Below are 12,800 nucleotides of genomic sequence, written 5' to 3'. Positions count from 1 at the left end.
AAATCAATGGTGGCACCATCGGATCACAAAACTAACAACATTTCTGATTTTTCAAAAGAAAATTTATTCGGAAATTCGACCCATGCATGACCATCATTAAAATGCAAAACCTGCTTGAAACAAACAAAAATCACATTGACACAGGCCCTAACAGTGTTCAAGGATAGGGAAAACAAGGCTAACCCTATTTAAATACCAGTGCCAGGGTCGGGATAATATTTCTTCCTTAGATTCCTGGAAATCTGAAAACCCAGTAAAATAGGATAAAAGCACATTGTACCAATTATTGCAGAATAGTTTACAAAATGCAGAGTGAGCAAACAGAAGAAAAATCTAAATCAAATCTAAATCAAATTTAAATCAAATCAATATTTGCAAGGAACAGAAGTTTAATGTAACAACATAGAGTATATAGTGCAGGGGACAGGAGTATAATGTACATCATGGTATATACAGTGCAAAGGACAGGACTATGAAGTACTTTATAGCATACAGGGTTCAGGACTATAATGTACAACAAAGGATATACAGTATAATGTACAACATAGTAAATGCATTTTTAGTGGTGGTATAACGTACAGCATAGTGTATATATATATATAGCAGGAGTCAGACGTATAAAATGCAGTGCAGGAGTTAGCTCTCAGCTCTCTCTCTTTCTCATAAGTTCTTTCACTGCTTCCTCTATTCAGCACTGCTTTAGTGCCAGATCATGACTCTATTCAGCACTGCTTTAGTGCCAGATCATGATTGGCATCTCCTTCTAAGGAGGCACTATCCTGCTTCCCACCACACACAAGCACAGACTGAGCAATGTGCTGAATTGCCTTGGAGTGGGAGAAGGCTCTGAACTGCCTCAGGATTTGCTTATGAATGAGCTGCCATGGAATTTGTATATGAATGATTTTGGGTACAATGTAGGGCTGTGGGGCAGAGGTATGTATTCACAAAATTTCTTGACCTAGCATTTTATCATACATAATAAAATAACATAAACACTTCCAAACACCTCTAAAGTGCTTGAAAATCTAGATGAAAACGATATTCAGCTTAAGGGAATCCAATCTTCAAATGGAAACGCTTGTGTTTTATCTGACATGCCTCATTGGGACACTTAAAATCCAATACTATTGGTACCAAATCCCTGACTTTGTGTACCTTTTTCATGCACTGTTTAGTGAATAAATGTGAGTATCTAATGGCTTTTAAACTATTATCACAGTCATAAAGTGGTTCTTACTCGCCTAAAATGTCTAAAGATATATGCAGTTATCCTCTTACTGTTCTCAAGTCAAAGTCGTTACTGAGTAAAATTCTCTGTTTTCTATAATCATTACAGCAAAGTTTGGCCGAAGTTAGTCGTCATGGAAGCGTTTCTTCAATAAATCCATATGTTTCAAGACCAAAACCAGGTGAAAGAGGTAAGCTAGACACAAGTTGTCATGGAACTAGTAATGAAAGCATTCACACTGTTATGTGTAGCATCCTATAGTGTGTGCTAGAAGTAGCTGTTAGTGTAGAAAGATTTTAGCTTGGCTAAGGGCCATGCCTGGGTTGTGAATCTGGGTCAGGGTTCAGTGACTCAGGGGCTGCAAGGGGCAGGCTACCTCATAAATAGACACGAGTCATGCCAGCAGGGGGGTCAGGTGGAAGATGGAGATGGAGTGCTGAGGAGGCTATTGGTGGCCCTTGAAGGTGTTCCCCTAGTCTGAGGGGGGGGGGTGACCTCAGGCCGGGGCTCGGGTATTGGGGGGTCCCTTCTACAACACACAGGAGGAGGCTTTCCACAGAAGCAAGGAGAGGACAGCAGGAGCAGATCAGCATGTCTGAGAGATCTCCCGAGAGTCAGCCAGGTGGGCTGTTAGTCTGGGGGACTGTTGGGAGAATTTAGCCTGGAGGGCTGGTTAAAAGGGCAGCTTCAGCCAGGTGAGTTGGCAGTACCTGAAAAGGTGATGCTGGGATCAGTAGCCTCAGGAGGAATGAAAGCTGGACACTGAACTTTGCTACATAACCAAGGGTTCCTGGCTGTAATGGGCTATTGTTTCAATCTGACTGAGTGATTGTCAGACATTTTCGGTGTACCAGCTAGGTTCTGCAAGCAAGTGAGTGCTGGAGCAAGAAGAGGCTCTGTATATTAAGACGAGTTGTCCCTGAAGTTTGTTCTGATGTCAAATGGGCATCCCTTAACTTTCCATGCCTATCCAAGTTATTACCCTCTATAAAACAAAAAGAAAACAATGTCATGGACTGTTCTCTGACTTAAGAGTGACTGAAAATCTGATGTGCCTGGCTGTGCAGGGTGGGGAATCCCATTCAAATTGTGGTTCATTAGGGGGCTACATATGTATGTTGTATAATTTTCACATAACTTTTAGTGGTACTGCCAAACTCAAAGTTGTAAGAAAAGTCATAGTCTATCAGTATTATATGTTTTCTTAACACATATATGTCTTATTGGCTAGTAAGAAAGTGGATACAAATTTTCAGTGGTTTCAACAGCTAGGACATTAACCTTACAGATTACTTGTAGTTTATGGGGAGAACTGCATCTATGCTGCACTGATATGTACCAAGTAAGCTACCTTTGGTAAGTGTTTCCAAAGCTTAGTTTTAGGTCCAAAGTGAACATAACTAGTGTTGAGCGAACACGGACTGTATTATTCGTGTTCGTACCGAATAATTGGATTTTTGTTACCCGAACACGAACACGGACACTTTACTGTATATTCGGGTAAAAATCCGTGTTCGGTCGTTTTATTTCCGGGTTTTGCATGCTTTGGCGCTCTTTTCATGGCGGGCTTTCAACAGCCAATCAACAATCGTTTAACTGGTGTGCCTTAAGCCATCCCAGCCATGCCTGCAAATGTCTCAGTAGCTGTGATTGGCCGTCTGAAGCATGTGACCAAGTCTTTATAAGTTCGAGGCAGCCGCAGCGGCGTCATTATGCTGCTTAGATCAGGGACAGAGCACACATCAACGTGCTGGCTGCTGATTAGGGAAAGATAGGCAGGAAAAAAACATTTGTGTCCGGATAGAATTGAGGGACAGGTCGGAGTGTTTAGGCAGGGCGAGTTGTAGGCATTTTAGGGATAGAGTCTGCTGAATTATAGGGTCAGTGTCTTCTGCAAACTACAATCGATATTGCTGTGTGGGGGGTGGGGTCTGCACTCAATCCTGATCTACGATCTCTTCTCAATCCTGTTAGGGAGAGGCTGCTGCTGAATTTTAGGGTCAGAGTGTTCTACAAACTACAATTGATATTGCTGTGTGGGGTGGGGTCTGCACTTAGTTCTCCTGATCTACGATCTCTTCTCAATCCTGTTAGGGACAGAGTCTGCTGAATTTTAGGGAAACTGTGTTCTACAAACTACAATCGATATTGCTGTGTGGTGTGGGATAAGAGATAGGCAGGTGTCAGTGATCCACATCCATTTTTCTGTGTGTGGGCTGCAGTGAACACAATCTTTTTGGGGTGCAGTGAACACAATCCTTTTGGAGTGCAGTGAACAAAATCTTTGTGGGGTGCAGTGAACAAAACCTTTGTGGGGGTACAGTGAACACAATCTTTGTGGGGTGCAGTGAAGACAATCCTTGTGGGGTGCAGTGAAGACAATCCTTGTGGGGTGCAGTGAACAAAATCTTTGGGGGGTACAGTGAACACAATCTTTGTGGGGTGCAGAGAAGACAATCCTTGTGGGGTGCAGTGAACAAAATCTTTGGGGGGGTACAGTGAACACAATCTTTGTGGGGTGCAGTGAACAAAACCTTTGTGGGGTGCAGTGAACACAATCTTTGTGGGGTGCAGTGAAGACAATCCTTGTGGGGTGCAGTGAACAAAACCTTTGTGGGGTACAGTGAACACAATCTTTGTGGGGTGCAGTGAACAAAATCTTTGTGGGGTACAGTGAACACAATCTTTGTGGGGTGCAGTGAAGACAATCCTTGTGGGGTGCAGTGAAGACAATCCTTGTGGGGTGCAGTGAACAAAACCTTTGTGGGGTACAGTGAACACAATCTTTGTTGGGTACAGTGAACACAATCTTTGTGGGGTGCAGTGAACAAAACCTTTGTGGGGTACAGTGAACACAATCTTTGTGGGGTGCAGTGAACAAAACCTTTATGGGGTACAGTGAAGACAATCTTTGTGGGGTGCAGTGAAGACAATCCTTTTGGAGTGCAGTGAACAAAATCTTTGTGGGGTACAGTGAACACAATCTTTGTGGGGTGCAGTGAACAAAATCTTTGTGGGGTACAGTGAACACAATCTTTGTGGGGTGCAGTGAAGACAATCCTTGTGGGGTGCAGTGAACAAAATCTTTGGGGGGTACAGTGAACACAATCTTTGTGGGGTGCAGTGAACAAAACCTTTGTGGGGTACAGTGAACACAATCTTTGTGGGGTGCAGTGAACAAAACCTTTGTGGGGTACAGTGAACAAAACCTTTGTGGGGTGCAGTGAACAAAACCTTTGTGGGGTGCAGTGAACACAACCTTTGTGGGGTACAGTGAACACAATCTTTGTGGGGTGCAGTGAACAAAACCTTTGTGGGGTACAGTGAACACAATCTTTGTGGGGTGCAGTGAACACAATCTTTGTTGGGTGCAGTGAACAAAACCTTTGTGGGGTGCAGTGAACACAACCTTTGTGGGGTACAGTGAACACAATCTTTGTGGGGTGCAGTGAACAAAACCTTTGTGGGGTACAGTGAACACAATCTTTGTGGGGTGCAGTGAACAAAACCTTTGTGGGGTACAGTGAACACAATCTTTGTGGGGTGCAGTGAACACAATCTTTGTGGGGTGCAGTGAACAAAACCTTTGTGGGGTGCAGTGAACACAACCTTTGTGGGGTACAGTGAACACAATCTTTGTGAGGTGCAGTGAAGACAATCCTTGTGGGGTGCAGTGAAGACAATCCTTGTGGGGTGCAGTGAACAAAATCTTTGGGGGGTACAGTGAACACAATTTTTGTGGGGTGCAGTGAACAAAACCTTTGTGGGGTACAGTGAACACAATCTTTGTGGGGTGCAGTGAACAAAACCTTTGTGGGGTACAGTGAACACAATCTTTGTGGGGTGCAGTGAAGACAATCCTTTTGGAGTGCAGTGAACAAAATCTTTGTGGGGTACAGTGAACACAATCTTTGTGGGGTGCAGTGAAGACAATCCTTGTGGGGTGCAGTGAAGACAATCCTTGTGGGGTGCAGTGAACACAATCTTTGGGGGGTACAGTGAACACAATCTTTGTGGGGTGCAGTGAACAAAACCTTTGTGGGGTACAGTGAACACAATCTTTGTGGGGTGCAGTGAACAAAACCTTTGTGGGGTACAGTGAACAAAACCTTTGTGGGGTGCAGTGAACAAAACCTTTGTGGGGTGCAGTGAACACAACCTTTGTGGGGTACAGTGAACACAATCTTTGTGGGGTACAGTGAACAAAACCTTTGTGGGGTACAGTGAACACAATCTTTGTGGGGTGCAGTGAACACAATCTTTGTGGGGTGCAGTGAACAAAACCTTTGTGGGGTGCAGTGAACACAACCTTTGTGGGGTACAGTGAACACAATCTTTGTGGGGTGCAGTGAACAAAACCTTTGTGGGGTACAGTGAACACAATCTTTGTGGGGTACAGTAAACACAATCTTTGTGGGGTGCAGTGAACAAAACCTTTGTGGGGTACAGTGAACACAATCTTTGTGGGGTGCAGTGAACACAATCTTTGTGGGGTGCAGTGAACAAAACCTTTGTGGGGTGCAGTGAACACAACCTTTGTGGGGTACAGTGAACACAATCTTTGTGAGGTGCAGTGAAGACAATCCTTGTGGGGTGCAGTGAAGACAATCCTTGTGGGGTGCAGTGAACAAAATCTTTGGGGGGTACAGTGAACACAATTTTTGTGGGGTGCAGTGAACAAAACCTTTGTGGGGTACAGTGAACACAATCTTTGTGGGGTGCAGTGAACAAAACCTTTGTGGGGTACAGTGAACACAATCTTTGTGGGGTGCAGTGAAGACAATCCTTTTGGAGTGCAGTGAACAAAATCTTTGTGGGGTACAGTGAACACAATCTTTGTGGGGTGCAGTGAAGACAATCCTTGTGGGGTGCAGTGAAGACAATCCTTGTGGGGTGCAGTGAACACAATCTTTGGGGGGTACAGTGAACACAATCTTTGTGGGGTGCAGTGAACAAAACCTTTGTGGGGTACAGTGAACACAATCTTTGTGGGGTGCAGTGAACAAAACCTTTGTGGGTTACAGTGAACACAATCTTTGTGGGGTGCAGTGAAGACAATCCTTTTGGAGTGCAGTGAACAAAATCTTTGTGGGGTACAGTGAACACAATCTTTGTGGGGTGCAGTGAAGACAATCCTTGTGGGGTGCAGTGAAGACAATCCTTGTGGGGTGCAGTGAACAAAATCTTTGGGGGGTACAGTGAACACAATCTTTGTGGGGTGCAGTGAACAAAACCTGTGTGGGGTACAGTGAACACAATCTTTGTGGGGTGCAGTGAACAAAACCTTTGTGGGGTACAGTGAACACAATATTTGTGGGGTGCAGTGAAGACAATCCTTTTGGATTGCAGTGAACACAATCTTTGTGGGGTGCAGTGAACAAAACCTTTGTGGGGTACAGTGAACACAATCTTTGTGGGGTACAGTGAACACAATCTTTGTGGGGTACAGCGAACACAATCTCATACTTCTGAAGCTTTGAGGGTGCTGCCTGTTCTATACTCCTCCTCCTCATCCATCCTTTTAGGTGTACAAACAATAGTAATTGGGGCCTAGTGTGCTTCTGTACGTGTGAAAAACATACACTTTTTTTTGATCATATTTCCTATTCCGCTATTCAATAAAAACCTTTGGGGCTCAATTAAATTGCGGAATAGTCTGTGTCGGTACGTGTGAGATCCACCTTTCCAAGTTTTTGGGGTTCATCTCATACTTCTGAAGCTTTGAGGGTGCTGCCTGTTCTATACTCCTCCTCCTCCTCATCCATCCTTTTAGGTGTACAAACAATAGTAATTGGGGCCTAGTGTGCTTCTGTACGTGTGAAAAACATACACTTTTTTTTATCATATTTCCTATTCCGCTATTCAATAAAAACATTTGGGGCTCAATTAAATTGCGGAATAGTCTGTGTCGGTACGTGTGAGATCCACCTTTCCAAGTTTTTGGGGTTCATCTCATACTTCTGAAGCTTTGAGGGTGCTGCCTGTTCTATACTCCTCCTCCTCCTCCTCCTCCTCCTCCTCATCCATCCTTTTAGGTGTACAAACAATAGTAATTGGGGCCTAGTGTGCTTCTGTACGTGTGAAAAACATACACTTTTTTTTGATCATATTTCCTATTCCGCTATTCAATAAAAACCTTTGGGGCTCAATTAAATTGCGGAATAGTCTGTGTCGGTACGTGTGAGATCCACCTTTCCAAGTTTTTGGGGTTCATCTCATACTTCTGAAGCTTTGAGGGTGCTGCCTGTTCTATACTCCTCCTCCTCCTCTTCCTCATCCATCCTTTTAGGTGTACAAACAATAGTAATTGGGGCCTAGTGTGCTTCTGTACGTGTGAAAAACATACACTTTTTTTTGATCATATTTCCTATTCCGCTATTCTATAAAAACCTTTGGGGCTCAATTAAATTGCGGAATAGTCTGTGTCGGTACGTGTGAGATCCACCTTTCCAAGTTTTTGGGGTTCATCTCATACTTCTGAAGCTTTGAGGGTGCTGCCTGTTCTATACTCCTCCTCCTCCTCCTCCTCATCCATCCTTTTAGGTGTACAAACAATAGTAATTGGGGCCTAGTGTGCTTCTGTACGTGTGAAAAACATACACTTTTTTTTGATCATATTTCCTATTCCGCTATTCAATAAAAACCTTTGGGGCTCAATTAAATTGCGGAATAGTCTGTGTCTGTACGTGTGAGATCCACCTTTCCAAGTTTTTGGGGTTCATCTCATACTTCTGAAGCTTTGAGGGTGCTGCCTGTTCTATACTCCTCCTCCTCCTCTTCCTCATCCATCCTTTTAGGTGTACAAACAATAGTAATTGGGGCCTAGTGTGCTTCTGTACGTGTGAAAAACATACACTTTTTTTTGATCATATTTCCTATTCCGCTATTCAATAAAAACCTTTGGGGCTCAATTAAATTGCGGAATAGTCTGTGTCGGTACGTGTGAGATCCACCTTTCCAAGTTTTTGGGGTTCATCTCATACTTCTGAAGCTTTGAGGGTGCTGCCTGTTCTATACTCCTCCTCCTCCTCTTCCTCATCCATCCTTTTAGGTGTACAAACAATAGTAATTGGGGCCTAGTGTGCTTCTGTACGTGTGAAAAACATACACTTTTTTTTGATCATATTTCCTATTCCGCTATTCTATAAAAACCTTTGGGGCTCAATTAAATTGCGGAATAGTCTGTGTCGGTACGTGTGAGATCCACCTTTCCAAGTTTTTGGGGTTCATCTCATACTTCTGAAGCTTTGAGGGTGCTGCCTGTTCTATACTCCTCCTCCTCCTCTTCCTCATCCATCCTTTTAGGTGTACAAACAATAGTAATTGGGGCCTAGTGTGCTTCTGTACGTGTGAAAAACATACACTTTTTTTTGATCATATTTCCTATTCCGCTATTCAATAAAAACCTTTGGGGCTCAATTAAATTGCGGAATAGTCTGTGTCGGTACGTGTGAGATCCACCTTTCCAAGTTTTTGGGGTTCATCTCATACTTCTGAAGATTTGAGGGTGCTGCCTGTTCCATACTCCTCTTCCTCATCCTCCCTTTAGGGTAGGAAAAAATTTAATCGGGCCTAGTCTGTGTTTGTACGTGTGAGATACACAGTTTTTTATCCTATTCCGCTATTCAATACACACCCTTTTGGTGTAAAAAACATTAAATTGCGGCATAGTTTGCATATTTGACTGTGAGATACACCCGTGCGATACTGTTGTTCTTTTGTTCCGCTATTCAATAAAGACCTTTCTAGGGCAAGATCTTAAATTTCAGAAATATGAGGAGAGCGTCAAATAGGGGCCGTGGCCTGGGTCGTGGTGGTGCTGCTGCTAGAGCTCCTGTTGCAAGGAGAGGACATGGTCGATCTGTGCCAGCTACACGCACAAGTGAAACACCTTCCTCAAGTGTGAGTAGGCGACAGAACCTGCATCAGTATTTGGTAGGGCATCATACGCCCCTAGAAGTGATGAGGCCAGAACAAGTGGAGGCGATAGTAGATTGGTTTGCTGCTGACAGTGCCTCCAGTTCCTTCACATTGTCTCCCACCCAGTCTACTGCAGAAAGGTCACAGTTGGCACCTGCAGCCGATGTCCAACCGTCTTTCACCTCACCCCCTTGCAAATCAGGCAAGCAGTCTGAGCCCCAAGCCATACAGCAGTCTCTTCTTCTTTTTGATGACTCTGTCAGCAGGGTTTCCCAGGGCCATCCACCTAGCCCTGCCCCAGAAGTGGAAGAGATTGAGTGCAGCGATGCCCAACCACTTATTTCTCAAGATGAGTACATGCAAGGATCATCGCAGCACGTCTCCGATGATGACAAAACGCAGGTGCCAACTGCTGCGGCGTTCAGCATTGTGGAGACCGACAAGGAGGGCAGGGGTGAAGACTGGGTGGAAGATGATGTGGAGGACGATGAGGTCCTCGACCCCACATGGAATGAACGTCATGCAGGTGACCTGAGTAGTTTGGAGGAAGAGGCGGTGGTCGCACAGAGCCACCAGCACAGCAGAAGAGGGAGCAGGGTGCAGAAGCGGAGCGGCCGTGCCCTAGACACTACGCCCGCTACTGCCCAACGCAGCAAGGGAACGAGCGCACCAAAGTCAGCTCAAAGGAGTTCTCTAGCGTGGAAGTTCTTTAGAAAATGTGCTGATGACAGGACACGAGTGGTTTGCACCCTGTGCAATCAGAGCTTGAAGCGAGGCATAAACCTTCTCAACCTGAGCACAACCTGCATGATCAGGCATCTAAGTGCAAAGCACGAGCTGCAGTGGAGTACACACCTTCAAAACCAAGAAACGTCTCTGGCTCATCCTGCTTCCTCTTCTGCTGCAGTCTCGGCCGCTCCAGCCACATCTGTAGTGATACCGGCACCTGCCACCCCGCAAACAGACGATCTGTCAGCAACACCACCACCTGGGTCACCAACAACCATCTCCACAATGTCCCGTGGAAGCGTTCAGATTTCCATCTCCCAAACATTTGAGAGGAAGAGGAAGTACCCCCCTACCCACCCGCGATCCCTGGCCCTGAATGCCAGCATTTCAAAATTATTGGCCTTTGAAATGCTGTCATTCCGTCTGGTGGAGACGCACAGTTTTAAAAACCTTATGTCGGTGGCTGTCCCACAGTACGTCGTGCCCAGCCGCCACTACTTTTCCAGGCAAGCCATCCCTTCCCTACACAACCAAGTGGGGGAAAAATCAGGTGTGCACTGCGCAACGCCATCTGTGCCAAGGTCCACCTAACTACCGATACGTGGACCAGTAAGCACGGTCAGGGGCGTTATATCTCCCTAACGGCACACTGGGTAAATGCAGTGGCGGATGGGCCTGAGGCGGATAGCAATTTGGCGCATGTCCTTCCACCACCGAGGATTGCAGGGCGCTTCAGTTTGCCTCCTGTTCCTAACTCCTCCTACTCCGCTTCCTCATCCTCTACCGCCTCCTCATCCGGACAGCGTAACACCTTCACCACCAACTTCAGCATGGCCAGGGGTAAACGACAGCAGGCAGTTTTACAACTTGCCTGTTTGGGGGACAAACCACACACCGCGCAGGAGTTGTGGAGGAGCATGGAACAGCAAACAAATGAGTGGTTGCTGCCAGCGAGCCTCAAGCCCGGCCTGGTGGTGTGCGATAACGGGAGAAATCTCATAGCAGCTCTGGGCCTAGCCGGTTTGACGCACATCCCTTGCCTGGCGCATGTGCTGAATTTGGTGGTGCAGAGGTTCCTTAAAAACTACCCCGATATGTCAGAGCTGCTGCAGAAAGTGCGGGCCGTTTGTGCGCACTTTCGGCGTTCTCACCCTGCTGCTGCTCGCCTGGCAGCGCTGCAGCGTAACTTCGGCCTTCCCGCTCACCGCCTCATATGTGACGTGCCCACAAGGTGGAACTCCACCTTGCACATGCTGGAAAGACTGTGCGAGCAGCAGCAGGCCATAGTGGAGTTTCAGCTGCAGCACGCACGCGTGAGTCGCTCTGCGGAACAGCACCACTTCACCACCAATAACTGGGCCTCCATGCGAGACCTGTGTGCCTTGTTGCGCTGTTTTGAGTACTCCACCAACATGGCCAGTGGCAATGACGCCGTTCTCAGCTTAACTATCCCACTTCTATGCCTCCTTGAAAAAACAATTCGGGCGATGATGGAAGAGGATGTGGCACAGGATGAGGAGGAGGAGGAGGAGGATGAAGAGGTAACATTTCAAAGGCTTTCAGGGCAGTCATTCGCAAGGGGCTCCGAGGGTGGGTTCCTGCACACACAAACGCCAGGGACACAATTGTCCAGCAGGGGCACAGTTCTGGAGGATGAGGAGGATGAGGAGGATGAGGAGGAGGAGGAGCTGGAGGAGGAGATGGAACCATGTTCACAGCAGGGTGGCACCCAGGCCAGCTCATGGCCATCACTGGTGCGTGGCTGGGGGGATACAGAGGACACGGACGATACACCTCCCACAGAGGACAGCCTTTCGTCGCCTCTGGGCAGCCTGGCACACATGAGCGATTACATGCTGCAGTGTCTCCACAACGACCGCCGAGTTGCCCACATTCTAACTTGTGCTGATTACTGGGTGGCCACGCTGCTGGATCCCCGTTACAAGGACAACGTACCGTCCTTAATTCACTCACTGGAGCGCGATCGCAAGATGCGCGAGTACAAGCGCACGCTGGTAGACGCGATGCTGCTGGCATTCCCATCTGACAGCGGGGCCACAGTGGAAGCACAAGGCAGAGGAGGAGGAGGAGGTCGCCAACTCAACCAGGGCACCGCCAGCACCTCAGAAGGCAGGGTTAGCATGGCCGAAATGTGGAAAAGCTTTGTCAGCACGCCACAACAAACAGCAGCACCAGCAGCTCAGATGGAACGTCTTAGCAGGAGGCAGCATTTTACCAACATGGTGGAGCAGTATGTGTGCACACGCCTACATGTAGTGAATGAGGGGTCTGCCCCCTTCAACTTCTGGGTCTCCAAATTGGGCACATGGCCTGAGCTTGCCCTTTACGCCTTGGAGGTGCTGGCGTGCCCTGCAGCCAGTGTATTATCTGAACGGGTATTTAGCACGGCTGGGGGTGTTATAACAGACAAGCGCAGCCGCCTGTCCAGAGACAATGTGGACAAGCTCACGTTCATTAAAATGAACCAGGCATGGATCCCACGGGACTTTTCCGTACCTTGTGCAGAATAGCAATGGATACCGACCTTACCCAGCCATTGTTCCATTTTTGCTCTTTCTCACTCTTTTGGGGTGTACCCTCATTTAAAATTTGTGAAAAGAAGCAGTGTTGGCTACCTCGTCCTCCTCCTCAGGGCCAGATTAACGTAGGGGCTATTGGAGCTGCAGCTCCATGCAGGCCCCTACCTTTTATATAGGCCCCGGGTTGGCCATATTCACTGTGACCGCTCTTCTGTCACTTGTAAACACAGAAGTCTGGCTTCTATGCTCGCTTCCCCAGGCAGCACCCTCAGAACCTCCCCACACAGCGCGAAGGCCGGACAAGGAGGGACAGTTGCCGATGCATGGATGTGTTTATGGGCTTCAGAGACAGCATCCCATGTTGAATTAGGCATGCATGG

The 12,800-nt window shown here is 46.9% G+C and overlaps 1 protein-coding gene across 4 annotated transcripts in view; it reads left to right on the top strand.

The window, feature by feature from the left end:
* The window catches only part of SYK (spleen associated tyrosine kinase), a 181,140-nt gene that overhangs the window by 125,659 nt on the left and 42,681 nt on the right, over nt 1-12,800 (top strand). For all 4 annotated transcript variants that reach the window (XM_082260428.1, XM_082260426.1, XM_082260427.1 and 1 more), the window contains one exon: nt 1,340-1,421. In XM_082260428.1, the coding sequence (XP_082116554.1) occupies nt 1,340-1,421 (82 nt within the window). The remainder of the gene's footprint in view (nt 1-1,339; nt 1,422-12,800) is intronic.

Source organism: Pelophylax lessonae, assembly GCF_965119305.1.
Source record: "Pelophylax lessonae genome assembly, chromosome: 1".
NCBI lineage: Eukaryota > Metazoa > Chordata > Amphibia > Anura > Ranidae > Pelophylax > Pelophylax lessonae.
The sequence above is the reverse complement of the archived record's forward strand: the minus strand, read 5'-3'. Positions and strand labels throughout refer to the sequence as shown.